At 35.1% G+C, this 18247-nt stretch overlaps 1 protein-coding gene and 1 pseudogene across 1 annotated transcript in view; one reads left to right on the top strand and one right to left on the bottom strand.

Moving 5' to 3' along the window:
• Positions 1-1804: 1804 nt before the first annotated feature.
• Positions 1805-1948, bottom strand: LOC132225104 (small nucleolar RNA SNORA48; annotated as a pseudogene).
• A 231-nt stretch (positions 1949-2179) lies between these two features.
• The window catches only part of TMEM156 (transmembrane protein 156), a 40014-nt gene continuing 23946 nt past the window's right edge, over positions 2180-18247 (top strand). Inside the window, exons 1-3 of the mRNA XM_059673284.1 lie at positions 2180-2296; positions 14041-14310; positions 17916-18173. Coding sequence (XP_059529267.1) covers positions 2209-2296; positions 14041-14310; positions 17916-18173 — 616 coding nt within the window. The 5' untranslated portion in view covers positions 2180-2208. The remainder of the gene's footprint in view (positions 2297-14040; positions 14311-17915; positions 18174-18247) is intronic.

Raw genomic sequence — 18247 nt, forward strand, 5'->3', positions numbered from 1 at the left:
CAAACAACTGTAAACCTATTTTTTTTTTGCCACCCTCTATTGAAGTGGCTTAGCAGCCTTTTGAAGAAAATTGATCAAGGAATTAAATAGACTTAATGGTGTTAAATAAATAAATACTTTCTGATCAATTTTATCTCCATTGGTAAAATTATGATTGGAATGTTTATATTCATAAATGAGAAAGTGTCTGAGTGAATCAAAACAGGGTCCAAATGGGGAGTAGAAGGTCCACTGATCACTCAGTGACACCTGTAAGATGGGGAAGAATTAAGGGACAGGGTCTCTCACCCCTCCCTACCAGCATCTTGACTGGACCTTTTGCTGGACCTGTATTCCTATACGTCTCCTTTCAGTAGGCTGTGTGGGCAATGACTCTCATCAATTCTTCTAATCCTTTGAATGATTCTTGATGCTGTTCATAAAATAAATCTAATGTTGCCCTGCTGATGTGGCTCAGTGGATGAGTGTCACCCTATGAACCAGGAGATCATGGTTTGATCCCCGGTCAGGGCACATGCCTGGGTTGCGGGCTTGATCCCCAATGTGGGGCATGCAGGAGGCAGCCGATCAATTATTCTCTCTCATCTCTCTCTCTCTCCCTTTCCCTTCCTCTCTGAAATCAAGAATAATAATTTTTAAAAGTCTAACGTTTGAAGCCCTTACTCCCATTTGACTATTTTTAGGCTCAGATCCTAAGGTCTCTTAACCTATGATTTCCATCTGTCTATCAAATCCCCAGCCCTAATCAGAAGATGTTCATTCATGCTCATAATATATTCACAGCATGACCTTTGTTCTGGGCCTTCAACTCCCCACTCACCCATTGTTCGATAAAACCCAGGGCTGGGTGGATAAGAACAAGAAATAGGATAAATAGAAACGGATGGGTGGTGAGAATACAAAAGAGAGTGAGCAGGGAGGAAACTGATAGCCATTTAAAAAAACCCAACACTAGAAAACAAGAAAAATGGGAAAAAATATTTGTTTACACATATTCTTTATTCATCATGAATTTTTCCTACTTTATATATTCTAAACAACGTACTTTGTTTTACTAAGATTACCATAATGAAAAATCTTTTAAAAAATGGGAATGGAAAATGTGGATTCTGTAACAATAAACAGTTACAGGCATAATGATAATGAGTCCCATTCTACTGCTTTTGTACTTTGTAGGTAAAGTAGAACTAAAGTTGTGCAGGTATCTGTAGTTTATCCTTACCTTTTGTCAGTTTATTGTCCTCTAGACATACTGTTTTCTGAACACCAGAATCCAGCACAGTGCCTGCCTCACACTTAAAAGTGGCCAACAATCATTTTTTAAAAAATCTCTTTTGTTTAGTATTGTGTGAACATCTTTCCATGTTAATATTCTTCTCAAAAGTGCTTAATATGACATTATATGAGTGACTGTAGCATAATGTCTTCAAATCCCTGATTCAGTTTGTCCTGCAATTTATTATGAACACAAGTATATTGCCATGAAATTCTTGTAGTTTAATCTTTGTGCACATCTTTAATTATTATCTTGGGATATATTCCAAATATGGAATTGCTGAGCCCAGGAGTTAATATGTGCTTTTTAAAAAATATATATAAAATCAACAATCATTTAATAACTAAATGAATGAATGCTGTCCATATAACCTGGACATGACTGACCTTCATCATTTTATTTTTGGTGAGTATATTGTGAGTTTATATTTATCACAGATTGGTAAACAAGAGACAATAGCTTCAAATTTAGGTGAGGACAAGACCCCTTTGCTTCCCAAGATCATTTTTTTTTTTAATTTTTTTCATTTTATGTGCTGCAGGCATGAAACAGCTCTGGCCGCCAGCACAGGCATCAAGTAGGATGAACTAAGGACTGTACATCTGCTTTGCCCCTGATTGCAATAAGAGCACCACCACCAATCAGGTGTCTCCTTGCCCATTGCCAGGGGGTTCCTTTCTTTATTTTTATCTTGTTTAGAAGATAGTTTGAAAGTGCTTATTTGAAAGTAGTTTTCTCAATGTCAAGTGACTCAAAATGAAAAAGTCTCAGTTCAAGGCCTCTTTTTTTTTTTTTTTTTTTTTTAAAGTCTTACCCAAAAGGAAGTATGAGGTCAATTGTATAAACTTAAAGTACCACAGAGATGAAACTTAAAGCAGGAAGAAACTTGCCATCAATCACTGGATGGGAACACGTGTGTCATGTGAACAGACATGACAAAAACAGCCCTCCTTAAATTACTTTTAGCAATAGTGATCACATTCATTTTAATTTTGCCGGAATATTTCAAGACACCAAAAGGTGAGTATATAATTATAATTTATCTTTTCTTTTTCTTAATTTTAAAAGTGATGATAGCCAATGGTTACAGGAAATGTCTTCATTTCAGAGACATGCTGCATGGGCGGAAGCTCTCTATTTGAAAAGCTAATACAGGGAGATTGCAACTTCAGTTTACTGTTCCATAGCACAGTAACCTTAGTCATAGCACCTAGTCATTGGAGCATACAATAATGAAATAAAAAAATGAAAAGAAAATTTAAAGTTTGTGGCCAAGATTTCAAACATTCAGTTTACAGTAATCTCATCACATGATTTTGCTTTTTAAAACATTTTCCTTCAAAACCAGTTTTAAGTATGCTTTTACATTCTGAAATTATTATCGATAGAAAAGAACATTTATTATGTTAAAATGGCTTGACTTCCTTCCAACAGCTATTTCACACAATAACTTACTATTGCTTTTTGAAAAACGAATTAGCTATTTCAAAATATAATTAGAGTAAGATGGGTGCAAATTTAAGCAGGTATATGGATGTGAATGTTTGTAACAAGAGAAAAATGGAACAAAATGAACTCTGTGGATATTTCAAAGAATTGTAATGCTTGCTAAAACTGAGGATAGAAAATAATTAGGTGTAAATTTAAACTATTTTTATATGTCAGTAAAAGATTTGAAAATATGTTAATGTGACTATTTGTTTTTTTTTAATTAAATCTTTATTGTTCAGATTATTACATTTGTTCCTTTTTTTTCCCCCCATAACTCCCCTCCTCCCAGTTCCCACCCCACCCTCCGCCCTCACTCCCCACCCACTGTCCTCATCCATAGGTGCACGATTTTTGTCCAGTCTCTTCCCACATCTCCCACACCCCTTTCCCCCCCAAGAATAGTCAGTCCATTCCCTTTCTATGTCCCTGATTCTATTATAATCAACAGTTCATTCTGTTCATCAGATTATTTATTCACTTGATTCTTAGATTCACTTGTTGATAGATGCATATTTGTTGTTCATAATGTGTATCTTTACCTTTTTCTTCCTCTTCCTCTTCTTAAAGGATACCTTTCAGCATTTCATATAATCCTGGTTTGGTGGTGATGAACTCCTTTAGCTTTTCCTTATCTGTGAAGCTCTTTATCTGACCTTCAATTCTGAATGATAGCTTTGCTGGATAAAGTAATCTTGGTTGTAGGTTCTTGGTATTCATCACTTTGAATATTTCTTGCCACTCCCTTCTGGCCTGCAAAGTTTCTGTTGAGAAATCAGCTGACAGTCGTATGGGTATTCCCTTGTAGGTAACTGAGTTTCTTTCTCTTGCTGTTTTTAAGATTCTCTCTTTATCTTTTGCTCTTGGCATTTTAATTATGATGTGTCTTGGTGTGGTCCTCTTTGGATTCCTTTTGTTTGGGGTTCTCCGCGCTTCTTGGACCTGTAAGTCCATTTCTTTCACCAGGTGGGGGAAGTTTTCTGTCATTATTTCTTCAAATAGGTTTTCAATATCTTGCTCTCTCTCATCTTCTGGCACCCCTATAATTCTGATGTTGGTACGCTTGAAGCTGTCCCAGAGGCTCCTTACACTATCCTCGCATTTTTGGATTCTTTTTTCAATTTGCTTTTCCGGTTGGATGTTTTTTGCTTCCTCGCATTTCAAATCATTGACTTGATTCTTGCGCTCCTCTGGTCTGCTGTCGGGCGTCTGTATAATATTCGTTATTTCAGTCCGTGTGTGCTTAATTTCTAGTTGGTTCCCCAATATAAGATCGAGGGTCTTATTAGTTTTCGTGTAGATCTCATTAAGTTTATCGGCAGCTTCTAAACAGTTCTTGAGAGACCTTAAAAGTGTGGTTCTGAACTCTATTTCTTCCATTGACAATTTTGTCCTGTTTCTTTGTCTCCGCATTTTGTTATGCTTCCTTGGTGCACCCCCTAGTGGTCTTTGTTCGCAGTCTTATAGATAAATCTTGATTGTTGTAGCTAATTCCAGGGAGGGTTTGACCTCCAGGCCAAGTGGCTATGAGAATCAGCTGTGTCAGCAGTGAGAGAACTTCTGTCCTCTAGGGAGGTGCTAATCTAGCCTTTGCCTGAGGCTATCCGGCAAATGCCTCTGTGCAGGGCTTGGGTGGGGCGGGTGGGTCGCACAGGATCAACAGGGTGGGCCGGAGAGAGCAGTTATGGCGGCTCTCAGTCCTGTCCCCAGGGGCTCTGCCTCTCTGAGTCCCAGCACCCGCTGCAAAGCTCGGAGAGAAAGCTGCACTCGCTCTGACCAAAGCCAGACAGTCCCGCTTCTCCCGTTTGAGTCTGGGTCCCTAAAGACTCGCCCGGATTTGGAGCTCAGAGTCAGCGACTCCCTCCCGATTGAAAACAACAACCGCGCCCTCCGCCGCCAGCCGGCTCTGCGCACTCCGCACCTCAGAATTTGACTTCAGCACTGCGCCTCCTCTGAGTGTCCGTATGCGTTTCTCTTTCCTCCTAGTTGTAGGACTTCCACTCAGCCAGCGTTCCTGTGGTTCTGGGTGATGTCCCTTCCGTTTTTTGGTTTCACTTTTGAAGTAGTTGTTCAAAGCAGCAAACTCCGGCGTTAACCTATGCCGCCATCTTGGTTCTCCTAATGTGACTATTTGGATGATAACTGTGTTCCCTAGCATTTAATAATAAGAAAAAATAAAAAGAAAATATAATATCATTAAAAGTTATATAAATTTGATTAAAATTAGGAAAAATCTTATAATTTGACTTGCTGCAGTAATTATTGTTGCATATACATAATGCTGAATAGACAGATAAAAATATTTTTTTTTTGGTAAATAAATACCACTGTTGTGCAGTTTTGTGAACAATTGAATTGTTCAAATTTCTCTTGTTTTTCAGGCATTATGTTGCTTAGGTTAGGCAACCACAGCGTACATATATATTTATTTTCCATTTTTTTGTATTAGTTTCAGGTGTACAGCATAGTGGTTAGACAATCATATACTTTACAAAGTGTTCCCCCCGATATTTCCAGTACCCACTATACTAGGTGGGTACATAGTTATTAAATAGCACGTATTTTTAATTCTTGATTTCATTGAATGCAAATATAAAAAGAATAGTTAGAACTGGACTAGAGATAACTATTTAAATGTTTAAGCAATTGTGGGCTGAGAGTAAGCTCATTTAATAATTATCTAAGGTAGGTCATATAGGCATATCTAGCACCTCCAAGAAATCAGGTTGTATCTAATGAAATCTAGGTAATCAGCCTAAAAAAGATTTAATAAACTATTTGCTAATTATTGGTTAATGTTTATGTGAACTGGTAACTACCGATATTGATATAATTTTTGTTCTCCTAGTTTTCTAACCAATTATATCAGCTCCCAATACTACCTTTACTGCCTTCACATACTCTAAAGAGCCATTTCTCTTTTCCTGCTTCAAAAATAGCATAGATATTTCCCTGGACTCTTTGGGGTGATGAACTTATTTGAGAATTTTGTTTCAAAGGAACCTTCCTTAGGGCCAATAAACAAAATGTTTGAAAAGCACCATCTTATCCTGATGTCATTTTCTGGTAGAAGGAATTTTGCACAGAGCCACCATAAACAAAAATTTTATTACTAGGCAAAATGTTTTACATATACAGTAGTATAAGAATTGTGTATTAAAAATAGTGTAATAATAATGTTTTATATCTTTTTTTGTTAAAGGGACTGCTTTTAAAAATATATATATATTTTATTGATTTTTTTAGAGAGGAAGGGAGAGGGATAGAGAGTTAGAAACATCAAGGAGAGAGAAACATCAATCAGCTGCCTCCTGCACACCTCCTACTAGGGATGTGCCTGCAACCAAGGTACATGCCCTTGACTGGAATTGAACCTGGGACCTTTCAGTCTGCAGACTGACGCTCTATCCACTGAGCCAAACCAGTTAGGGCTAATGTTTTATATCTTATACTGGTTTATGGAAAACCAGGAATAGTTCCTATCACCTCATGTTATCCATAAGGGCACATGATTGTTTTTGCTTTTAAAAAACTTTATATTTTAGTAATTTTTAAATCACAATAATACTCAATGTTTTATGAAATGAGTTGACTTGCTAGCCAGTATAGTTCATAAAACAAACTCTCTGGTAAAATCTAGATAATAAGCTTAGAGGGTTCCATTAGTGCTAAAATTAACCTTGAGCTCTTCCTGTATAGTCTCACCCTCCCTATCAGTTACTTGTGTCTTTTTCCCCCACTTTTTCTTATGTCCTATTCACTTTAATTTCTAAGACAAATATTATGAATGATTTTTACTTATAAATTATTCACATCAAATGAATTAAAAAAGAATCTTAATGAGGAATAATGTATTCACGAGGCTTAATAGATTTGATTTGAAAATAACAAACCATCCAAAGGCCTGTGTTAAAAATAGAGAACTGTATTTGATTATTTTTCATCAAGAATGTATCTGTCTCTGAGTAATCATTACTCGGAATATTCAATTATCATAGTTATACAGTAGAAGCTATTTATTCTAACTTCACCAAAGGAGAGGAACTTTAACGGTGTCTGAGGGTTTTAATGAGTTTGCATTGGCAGGAAAGCTTATTCTAATAATTGCAGCTTACTTGAAAAGCAGCTTATGCTAAGATTTGGTAGCTAATATAATGTTTTGATAGGCTTATATTGCATGGAGATAATAGAGATATAAAAAGGAATGGATATATTTTGATTCAGGGCTTCTTGAAATTAAGGGAGCTAGCTTTCCCTAAACAATAGACTTAACCTACTTTTGTTGGACAATGTTTACAAGAGAGCGAGACCTGGTTAACTCATATAAACCTCAGTAATCTTTTATTTTTTCGTTCTTTCACTTATGAATACTATCTACCTGTACTAGGAACCCAGGGCTACGAAAATGAAAGGCAGGTCTTCCTTCAAGGAGTTTTCAGTCGGGAGGACTGACTGGTAAATAATTAAATACGATCTGCAATTACTGGATAGCAACGTAAAACGGCTGAACGTGTACGTAGCAGGAAAAGTGGCCTCCGGGCCTGTCTGGGGGAAGATGTTTCTTTCATTTTTGTTGCCATGGGAAATAACTCCCAGATTTCAAATGATCACCCAATATTTCTCCTTACCTGCTTGCAGAAGCACTTTCTAAGAGAAGCAATTATTATTGATTTTCAAATAAAATGTACTCATATAAATATCTCAGAAATTCTTGAAACCAGAGGTAGTAATGAGTTACGCAAGTATCTCCCTGATGATTTGTGGCAGTGTGGGACAGGAATAGTGCAGACGAAAACACCTCAAACCTAATTTTATCTAGCTGTTTTGACTTCCTCACTAACTTTTAAGAGCCAAACTGACATAAACTATGTTTGCTAGTTTTAATTTCCTCTTCCTTTTCACACTTTCTGATGGAAATGGTGGTTTAATGAGCAGTGGAGTTGAAGAAAACAAAAGATAAAGGAACTTCAAATACTTAATGAACTCAAGGTTAACCCCTGAAGCATCTGAGCATATGTACTACATATTACTTATGTCTGGGGTATAAAAAAAGTGTTAATTGAGGCTATCCACCATGAATTTGCCTGAAAGTGTTATCCCACTTCTCAAAAATGGGCTCTTTAATTTCTTCTTCTTGTCTGGCTTATGGAAAATTTAATTGTAATTGCCAATAAGGTTTGGGATATAGTTTTGTGACTATTTAAATTTTAAAAAATTAACAAATAGTTATACATGTGCCAGGTAGTATACCAAGTACTTTTACATAAAAATGTCTCAATTCCAGTCATTCAATACTTAAGCTCATTCACAATGAAGCATCTTTCTCAAGAGACTATTCTGAAAAATGTTCAGAAAGAAGGAATAGAACTTGATGGGTAATTTTACTTTGTTGTGAGATTTTACTGCTTCCTGAATTTTATGAATCCTTATCATTTTTAAATGGCTACTAACGGACACAATATTTTTCCATATATATTTTAGACAATAAGTACTGGCAAAAAAAAAAATACTGCCGAATATAATGCTTTTTCACTGGTTTGGGAGAAGTGGCCTTGTTGTCTCATCTATTAGGTTACAATACCAACAACCCTTGCTTGGGATGGTTTCTAACTGCTTGTCTCATTGAATTGAGGGATAAATGCTCTCTCTGTGTATTTCTTTCTTTCTTTTTTTTTAAATAGAAAAATATGACTTTCTCTAAAACACGTATATGGTAATACATCTCCCCCTTGCACTGCTCTGTTTCTTTTCTTCATAGACCTATCACCTATACAATTTACTTATTTATTATATATATTTTTTGTTGTCTGATTTCTCTAAATAGAATGTAAACTCCATGAAAATGAGGTTTCTGCCTGTTTTGTTCATATTTCAACCACTTAGGACAGTATTTATTGATTGAGTGAGTTTTCTGAGTCATATTGTAAAGCAGCTAAAAAGCGAACATTCTTGAAGGAAGCATTTCTCATCTGATTCTCACAACCATCTTTTGATTTAGGCAGGCCAGGCATTACTACCCTCTTACATGTTTGAAACACTTACATGTCATCACAAATCTAGAACTTTTAGATTGTGACATTTATTTCACGGAATTTTTCTTACTTAAAAATAATGTGTCAAAGCAACAAATGAATAAACAAAACTGACAGAGACACAGCAGTATGGTGGTTACCAGAGGGAAATGGGAGTGGAGGGTTGCAAAGGGTAAAGAGGGTCAAATATATGGTGATGGAAGGAGACTGACTTTGGGTGGTAAACACACAGTGCAATATACAGGTGATGTATCATAGAATTGTACACTTGAAACATATATAATTTTATTGACCAATGTCATCCCAATAAATTTAATTAAAAATGATATGTGTCCCTTTACCCTGAGTCATTTTTCTACCATTTTTTCCTCCCACGGAGAATTTCACAATGTGTTTATGTCCCTTGTTTTGACAGGTAAAATCAGCAGTCTCTTCTGTCCCAAACCTGCCTTTCACACACTGGTACCATTAGCTAAAAGTAACCCCAAACTTTTCCCCTTACCCCCAGAAAATATTTCAAATTGTCTCCCTCAAATGTTTGTGAATAAATCCATATCCTATCTAGACTTCTCTGTCCCTGACCTGGTTAACATGGTAGATGGTTAACACATCATGGCCTTTTTTCACCCTTTCCCACTCAGTATTTACTAAAGAAGTATCAGCATTGGATTCAAAATGGAAATATAATTGAGTTTTTGCTGCTGAAATGAATCTATGCCAATTGTTACAGAGGCAGACCTGTGACCAAAGGAAACGACATGTTAACCAATGTCTGTAAATTAGGCAGCAAAACCATACACTCTCTCCTCTCCTGGCAGCTAATATTTTTAAATTGCTGAATACCCAATAATGATGCAAGATCTTCAGAAGCAATTGGCTATGCTTTGTTTTGCTCTGCTTTTGAAAGACATAACTTACATACAATAAAATGGAAAAGATCTTAAATGCCCAGTTTCATGAATTTTGACAATGGTATGCACCTATGTAACTGTCATCCCCATATAAATTATGGATTTTCAACACTCCCGGAGAGATTCCTTCTGCTTTTTCCTGTCAAATCTCCTCCCACCCCCAAGGCAACTTCCTGACCTGTGTCATCATAGTATAGTTTTGTGCCTTCTTATGCTTCATATAAATGGAATCATCATACAATATCCATTTTTGGTCTGGATTCTTTAGCTTAGCATAATGTATTGAGATTCATCCATGTTATTAAGTATACCATAGTTCCTTTGCTAAGTAGTCCATTGTATAAATGCACTAAATTTGTCTATTTGTCCATTGGCTTGTTTCCAGTTTGTGGCTATTATAAATATGCTATTATGAACATTCTTGTACAAATCTTTGTAGGAACATATGTTTTCATTTATATGAGGCAACTAGTAGTGGAATACCTGAGTATATTTAATTTTATAAGAAGTCACCAAATGCTTCTCAAAAATGGTTGCACTTAGCTATGTTTCTAGTGGAAAAAATTTCTCATTTTTCCTAGTTTACATTTAATATTCTGGAGCAACAACTCAGAATATGTATTGTCTGAAATAATCCATACTTCTTCCAAAGTTCCCTGACAACTAGTTAACAGAGGAATAGCTCAGGAATTGGGGAAATATGACTTGACACAGAGTAGTTTTTGGAACTCTTATCGTCTGTCAAGCAGTGAAGGTTTTATTATAAATTCTCACATATTTTTGAAGGTCAACAGAGAGTTGAGACTTCCCTTCTTATACCCCTACCTTGAAAAACATTCCTAGCACAAAAAAATAAAATGTGAGTTAAAACATTTAAAAATTAAAAAAAAAACATAGTTGAACTGATAAGAAAACTTCTCAAAGGGAAAAATAACTAAAAATTATAAATCCAGATGGGTAAGCAACAGTGAACAATTGGTCACTTCAGGGGCATCTACCAATTCCTGCTGGCCTAGAGTCCCAGTGTCATGGGGCCATACGTGGGGGACAGGGACACTAAAAGGTGACTGAAAGGATTCTTTCCAGTTTGGGGTTATTATAAATAAAAAAGCTGCCATGAAAATTCATTTACAGATATTTGTGTGAACATATATTTTTATTTCTCTTGTGTAAATTCCTAGGAGTAGAATTGTTGGGTGATATGCTAAGTGTATATTTAACTCAAAGGAAATGAAAACCTGTTTTCCAAAGTGGTTGGGCTATTGTACAGTCCCATCATGTATGAGCATTATAGTTCATAGCAGCATTATTCAGAACAGCAAAAAATAGAACACCCAAATGTTCACAGTCAGAGAATGAATAAATTGTGATACATCCTTCAAATGAATACCACAAATAATTAACTACAGCAACATGACTAAGACATATTGAGCAGGAAAAGCAAGTAATAGAGATGAAAACATAGAGCATATTCTATATATATGTATATATTTATAAAATATGCTAAAAAGCAATGTTATTTGGAATATATAAATTTTTGAAAGAAGGTAAAGCAAAGGGGTGGTACACACAAAATTAATGAGAGTGGTCAACCTCTGGGAAAGAAGTTGTGTGTAGGGATGGGAAGGTTAGGGTGCCTAAAAGATGTTGGTAATATCCTGTTTCTTAATCTGTGTGATTGATACATGGTGTTTATTTTTATTATTATTTAACTGGCACAATAGATTTTATATATGCTTATATATGATTTATTATAATAAAAGTTAAAAAAGAACATAACTTTCATAATTTCACCAGGATGTGCCAAAAAAGAAAATAAAGATCGCCCATGTTTCTTTAAAAAGAAAAAATAACTGATCTGGGCATTTGTCCTATACTGTAATGTGTTTTCCTAATACTATTTAGCATTCTGTATACTTCCTCTGAGAGATGGCAGTCCAGTAGTGGAGTAATTCTGGCATGCAGTTCTATCTCTGGGAGTGAGAATTTAGATTCCTGGTTCCCAGCAATATTAATGGCAGTAGTTAAAATCATAAATCCTTGTTTATGGTGATGAAATTATAGCCCATCTGATAACAAAATGATTGAGTAGAATTCATTTATTTCTTAAAATTATATCAGGGAAGGATATGTCCTCTACTTATTTTCCAACTGAATTATTTAAACCCGAGGTTTAAAAAACATCATAAAATGACCTCATACCCAAATGTAAATTCTAAGAAGCCCAGTTGGTCACTTATTGAATAAGACTGCACTATTGACAGTAAAATTTCTCTATCTCCCTTCTAGGTCATAGCATAAAACTATAAATTCAAAAAGTTGAAAATTTCACGAGTTGAAAAATTCCAGTGAGGAAAATGGAAAGATGGCAAGAAATAAGTTTTTCGTGTATTTTGCTAACATAAAAAAAGCTAGAGTTCTATCAGCTGGTGCATTTCTATCTCCCTCCTGGGACACTGTTATTGAAGACAATGTTTTAAAAAAATAGTTACTATTTGATTACATCTTTGTTTATAAATAAATTATAAAATTATGTATTTGAGTAAATTATCCCTCCCCCAAAAAACTTTATAGCAACTCAAGTATGAAATGTGTTTGAAGCTGGAAATCAAATGTGAATTATCACAGAAGCAATTTCAAATGCAGAAGGGAATGAGCCTTTAACTTATTACATAATAAAAATATCATCAGTAATGAAACACTTATGAGTTAATATTCAAGTACAAATTCCAGAAGCAAAAGAAATGTTTAATATTAATCAATAGCTTCATTTTCTTTTAAGTTAGAACCAAGATGTATGACTAGAAGTAATCATTCTAAAAAAATGGAGTAATTCTTCTATTGTACTCCACAGTATTTAGAAAATTTAAAAAATATAGTATTTTGCCCTATATGATTATATGAAATATAGGTAAAGACATATAATGGTGGAATTGAGCATGTTATTTATTTTCTTATACTGGCAAATGAGAGTCAGATGGGAATATCTGAAAGAGGGGTTACCTATTCCTTAGTTGAGCACTACTGCTAAGCTAAGTAGGGATTTCTGATTTATATATAGTGATCTTTAATTACTTGTATGAATTAAATCATAGACAATTCTATCCTAAATGAAGGATGCATTTTTAATTTTTGCTTTGCAACATGGGTCTGAATTTTAAATAATATACATTTGTACAAATTTTAGAAGTGTTTTCATATGTACTATACCACTTGATACTACTATAACCCCATGAGGTTAGCAGAATCTAGAGTTATTATCTCTATTTTGCGGATGAGAAAATGAGACTCATGGGGATTAAACTGTTCGAGTATCTTGGCTAATGACAGATACAACACTAAGTCTTTCTGTCTTTTCTTTTGAAGTTGACTTTTTTTTCTATTTATACCACCATTTCCATATCAAATGTTTGTCTTCAGACAAAAATACGAATTATGTCATCCTGTTAAGTTTCATCTTTGGAAGTTCGGGCAGGTTGACTAATGGCCACCCAAACATTGGTGATTAGGTGTTAAAACCTAGAACCTGTGAATGCTACCTTATAAGGAAAAAGGGTCTTTACAGATGAGACTAAGTTAAGGATCTTGAGATGGGGAGATTATCCTGCATTATCCAAGTGAACCTTAATCCAACCATCTGTCCTTACAAGAGAGAGGCACAGGGAGATTTGACCCAGACAGAAGAGTAGAAGACAGACACAGAGAAGGCAATGTGACCACACAGGCTGAGTTTGAAGTGATATAGCCACAAGACAAGGAATGCCAGCAGCCACCAAAAGCTGGAAGAGGGACAAGGGACAGATTCGACACCTAGGACCTTCAGGGGAGTGTGGCCTTGTAGATACCTAGATTTCAGACCAGTATAACCGGTGTTGAACTGCTGGCCTTTAGAACTGTAAGAGAATGAATTTCTTATTTTAAGGCACTCAGGTTGTGGTAACTTGTTACACAGCCCTTGGAAACTAATGGAGATACTATACTGTTCATGTCTTCCATTCCCTGTTCAACTCCATGCAGTTGACTTGAACCTCCAGTGTAGAACAGATGAATTCAGAGGAACCTGAGGCTTGTCCATTAGAACTTTCCCAGAAGAGAGAATGGTTAAAATGCTAGGGTTTCCAAGCACTTTGTTACAAGGACTGTTTGCTGAAAATTAATAGGGAATGTTGATAAAGTTTAAAAAGAAATATTTAAATGGAGTAGCTATCGTTAATTCATGTAAAACAAAATCTTGTCACTGAAATGTACTGAGAAAAACTGGGAGCTATTATTGTGTATGTATTTGAAAAATTCAAACTTTCACAGTAAAGAAAGTTTTTGTTTTCCTTTATAGGAAACATGTTGGAGCTATCATGTCTGGAAGTGTGCTTACAACCTGATCTTACCTATTCATTCTCTTCCTTAAATTTTTCTGGTGTGACTTTTCTGCAACCAGTAAGGGAAACTGAAACTATGATGGGAATTTTTCTAAATCACTCCAACTTTCAAAACTTCACCAGGATATGCCCTGACATCACAAGTGAATTTCAAATGTGCTCCTCGTGTTTGGTTTGTGAGTCCAAAGGAAACATGGATTTTATTTCTCAGGAACAAACACCAAAAGGTAAATTCAAAGGGAAAGTGAGAATGAAATGTATCAAGGATAGATGACCATATTCTGTTAAAAAAGGTATTAATAATATATTCAAATTTTAAGTCCCTGGAGTGGCTCTTGATGACTGACTTGAAGGGCTTTGAGATATGAATTGTTCTTGGTTTACTTTGATTGGTCAAAAACAAAATATCTATTCAAAATATCAATGCCACTGTAATTCACAAAGATTTGATGGTTAAAGAATTATTTAACATGCTTTTTTCAAAGATACTGAATTTAAATAAATGGACTTTAAAATGTGAATTAAAAATTCTAAATAAACTTGTAGGTTTCACAGTAAAAAAATCACACTTTGATTCTCCAAGGAGTCATTGAATTCTTGATACATTTATAACTATTCCTGCTTAACATTTATCCACTATATATGAGCTGTCTTTTCACTTGTCTAACTATCCAGTGAGCCTGTTGATGGCAAGGTCTTTGTCTTTGTTCACTAGTGTATTTCTATATCTTAGCATAATGTCTGACATTTGGCACTCAATAAGTATTTGTTTAATGAATGAATGAACAAATAAAAAATAACTACATATTACCTACAGTGTATAACTGAATCTTACATTTATTATGTGATCAATATATATTATTTAGTTAAATTGTATTAATTTGAATCATTGAGAAATTAAGTAATTCACTTATAATCACAAAATATATTGGTTGCTTCAAGCCTAAGCATACAAATGATTGCTTATGCCGATTTATTTTTGTCACTGATAAGCTGAAATGCACTGAGAAAAAGGCATAAGCAAGATTGCTTTTTATTTGTTTTATATTGGCATTTTCCCCATTCTTTAGAAATGGGAACAAGGAGGGGAGGATGAGAGGACATCTGTAATAATGCCAACAACAGAAAATTGGGAACAAGATTTCTTGTCATTGACTTCTGATGAAGTACAATAGCCATGTCTTCTTCTGAGTTCTTATTCAAGTAGTGCTGTAACTATTGCAGGGCTTTGGGTCAAATCACCAGAAAGCAAAAGGGGGAAATGCCTTTATGATAGCAAAGAACTAGAAAGTGTTTCAAGGGCTGGCATTTCACAGGTGCTACTTCTCTGTCTCTTTGAAAAGTGAAAACAGTGTTTTCTTAAATAATAGGTGTTTATTGCATGTAACATCATTATATTTAAAATCATTTTTCTTGAGATATCAAAAAAGAAAGAAAGAAAAAGACCCCAATTGAGGGCCATTTTATAAGTACCTGGCTCAGGACTCCTCAAAACTGTTGAGGTCATCAAAAATAAGAAAAGTTTAAGAAACTGTCAATCAAGAGGAGCCTAAGGAGATGTAATGAGGAAATGTGAATAGGTACCCTGAATGGAATCCTGGAGTGAAAAATACGGACATCGGGTCAAAAACAAGGAACCCTGAATAAAGTATGGACTTTAGTCAATAATAATGTATCAATATTGGCTCAATAATTGTGACAAATGTTCCTGTGAATGTAAAATGTTAATAATAGGGGAAAGTTGGTATGGAGTATATATGAACTCCATGCATTGTCTCCACAACTTTTCTGTAAGTCTAAAACTATTCTAAAATAGTTATGTTCAAATCAATTTATTAAAAGAAAGTGAGGCCCTCTGGCTTGGAAGGATATAAAAATAAAAAAAAAGAAAGTGAAAACAGTGCATTGATAAGTTCTCTTAGTTGCTATAGCTGTGTAATAAATCACCCCAAAACTCAGTGGCTTGAAAAAACAGCAATCATTTCCTTCCTTCCTTCCTTCCTTCCTTCCTTCCTTCCTTCCTTCCTTCCTTCCCTCCTTTTCTTTCTCCTCTTCCTCCTCCTCCTCCTCCTCCTCCTCCTCCTCCTCCTCCTTCTTCTTTTTCTTCTTCTTCTTCTTCCTCTTCTTCTTCTTGGTGGGCCAGGGATTCAGAATGGGCATAACTGGGCATTTCTGGCTGGGAGCTTTTCATACTGTTGGGTAAGACAGTGGCAAGCTAAAGCAGAGGGGCTGAGCAGCTAGAGACAGGTGGGCATTTCTCTCCAGGGTTTTTTTCTCAGAATTTTCTGTGTGGTCTTTCCATGTGGGCTACTTTGGGCTTCCTCACAGCATGATCACTTTGAGTTGTTGAACTGGTACATAGTTGTTCAAGGCCCCAGTATTATGTTCCAGGGAGCAAGGTAGATATTGCTTCCCCTTTTCTGGCTCCACCATGAAGGGTCTCTTTTTCTGAATTTGGTAGATTACACTTATCACAAACCCTCCCACCCAAATTCAAGGTGAAAGGTATTAGACTCTACCTATTTATGATGCAGTGGCAAAATTTTAAGTTAACATGTATGTTACGGGTTGAATTATGTTGAAGTCTTATCCCTCAGTATCTCAGAATGTGATATCTGAAAATAGGGTTGTTGCAGATGTAATTCGTTAAGATGAGGTCAACAGGATGGGTTAGGGTCCAATATGACTGGTGTCCTTACAAAACGGGGAAATGTGGACACAGACAAGCACACAGATGGAGCGCCATGTGAAAATAAAGGCAGAGGTTGGGGTGATGCTTCCACAAGCCACGCAATGCCAAGATTGCCAGCAACCCCAGAAGCCTGGAGAGGGGCCTGGCGCAGATCTTACCCAGATAGCCCTCAGAAAGAAGCAATTTGGCCAACACCTTAATCTTGAAAGCCTAGCCTCTAAAACTGTGAGACAATAAATTTCTGTTGCTTAAGTCACCCAGTTTATGGTGCTTTGTGATGCAGCCCTAGCAAACTAGTGTAATGTGGAATGAGAAATATTGTCGTGACAATTTTGAAAAATAAAATCTGTTCCACAAGTTGTCAGAGAAATATCTGTGTTTTCTTTGAGGTGCTCCGATTCTGTTTCAATCTTACTTGTCCCTTGGGTTTCACAATCTTAAAAAATTTAGTGCAGGTAACTTCTTGTTTCTACTTTTATATATATCTCTATATATCTATATCTATATCTATATCTATATCTATATCTATATCTATATCTATATCTATATCTATATCTATATCATCTATATCTATATCTATATCTATATCTATATCTATATCTATATCTATATCTATATCTATATCTATATCTATATCTATATCTATATCTATATCTATATCATCTATATCTATATCTATATCTATATCTATATCTATATCTATATCTATATCTATATCTATATCTATATCTATATCTATATCATCTATATCTATATCTATATCTATATCTATATCTATATCTATATCTATATCTATATCTATATCTATATCTATATCTATATCTATATCTATATCTATATCACCTATATCTATATCTATATCTATATCTATATCTATATCTATATCTATATCTATATCTATATCTATATCTATATCACCTATATCTATATCTATATCTATATCTATATCTATATCTATATCTATATCTATATCTATATCTATCTATATCTATATCATCTATATCTATATCTATATCTATCTATCTATCTATCTATCTATCTATCTATCTATCTATCTAGAGAGAGATAGATTTAGTTTTAAATTGTTTTCTTACTAGGTATTACTATTTTGTGAATACCATTTTTCTAATCTCTTTCTAGTTCTTATCATGAGAGGGTCCATGGAAGTGAAGGCAAATGATCTTTCACCGTGTCGGCATTTTAACTTCACTGTAGCTCCTGCAGTTGACCGCTCGGAGGAATATAACTTTACCTGTCATCTACAAACAGGCACCAGAAGCTCAGCAATGATGGGGGAAGAGCCAACCGAGGAAAAGTCTATAGACCATCCTTGTGGAATTATGAATCACTCGAATAATTGTGTGCACATTTCTTTGCACCTAGAAATGGATGTAAAAAGTAAGTCTTAAAGGAAATTAGAGGGAAAAGAGAAATGATATAAGGGCTATCACATTAACTTCACTGAAAGTAAA

The sequence above is a fragment of the Myotis daubentonii genome, chromosome 1, assembly GCF_963259705.1.
Source record: "Myotis daubentonii chromosome 1, mMyoDau2.1, whole genome shotgun sequence".
Classification (NCBI taxonomy): Eukaryota; Metazoa; Chordata; class Mammalia; order Chiroptera; family Vespertilionidae; genus Myotis; species Myotis daubentonii.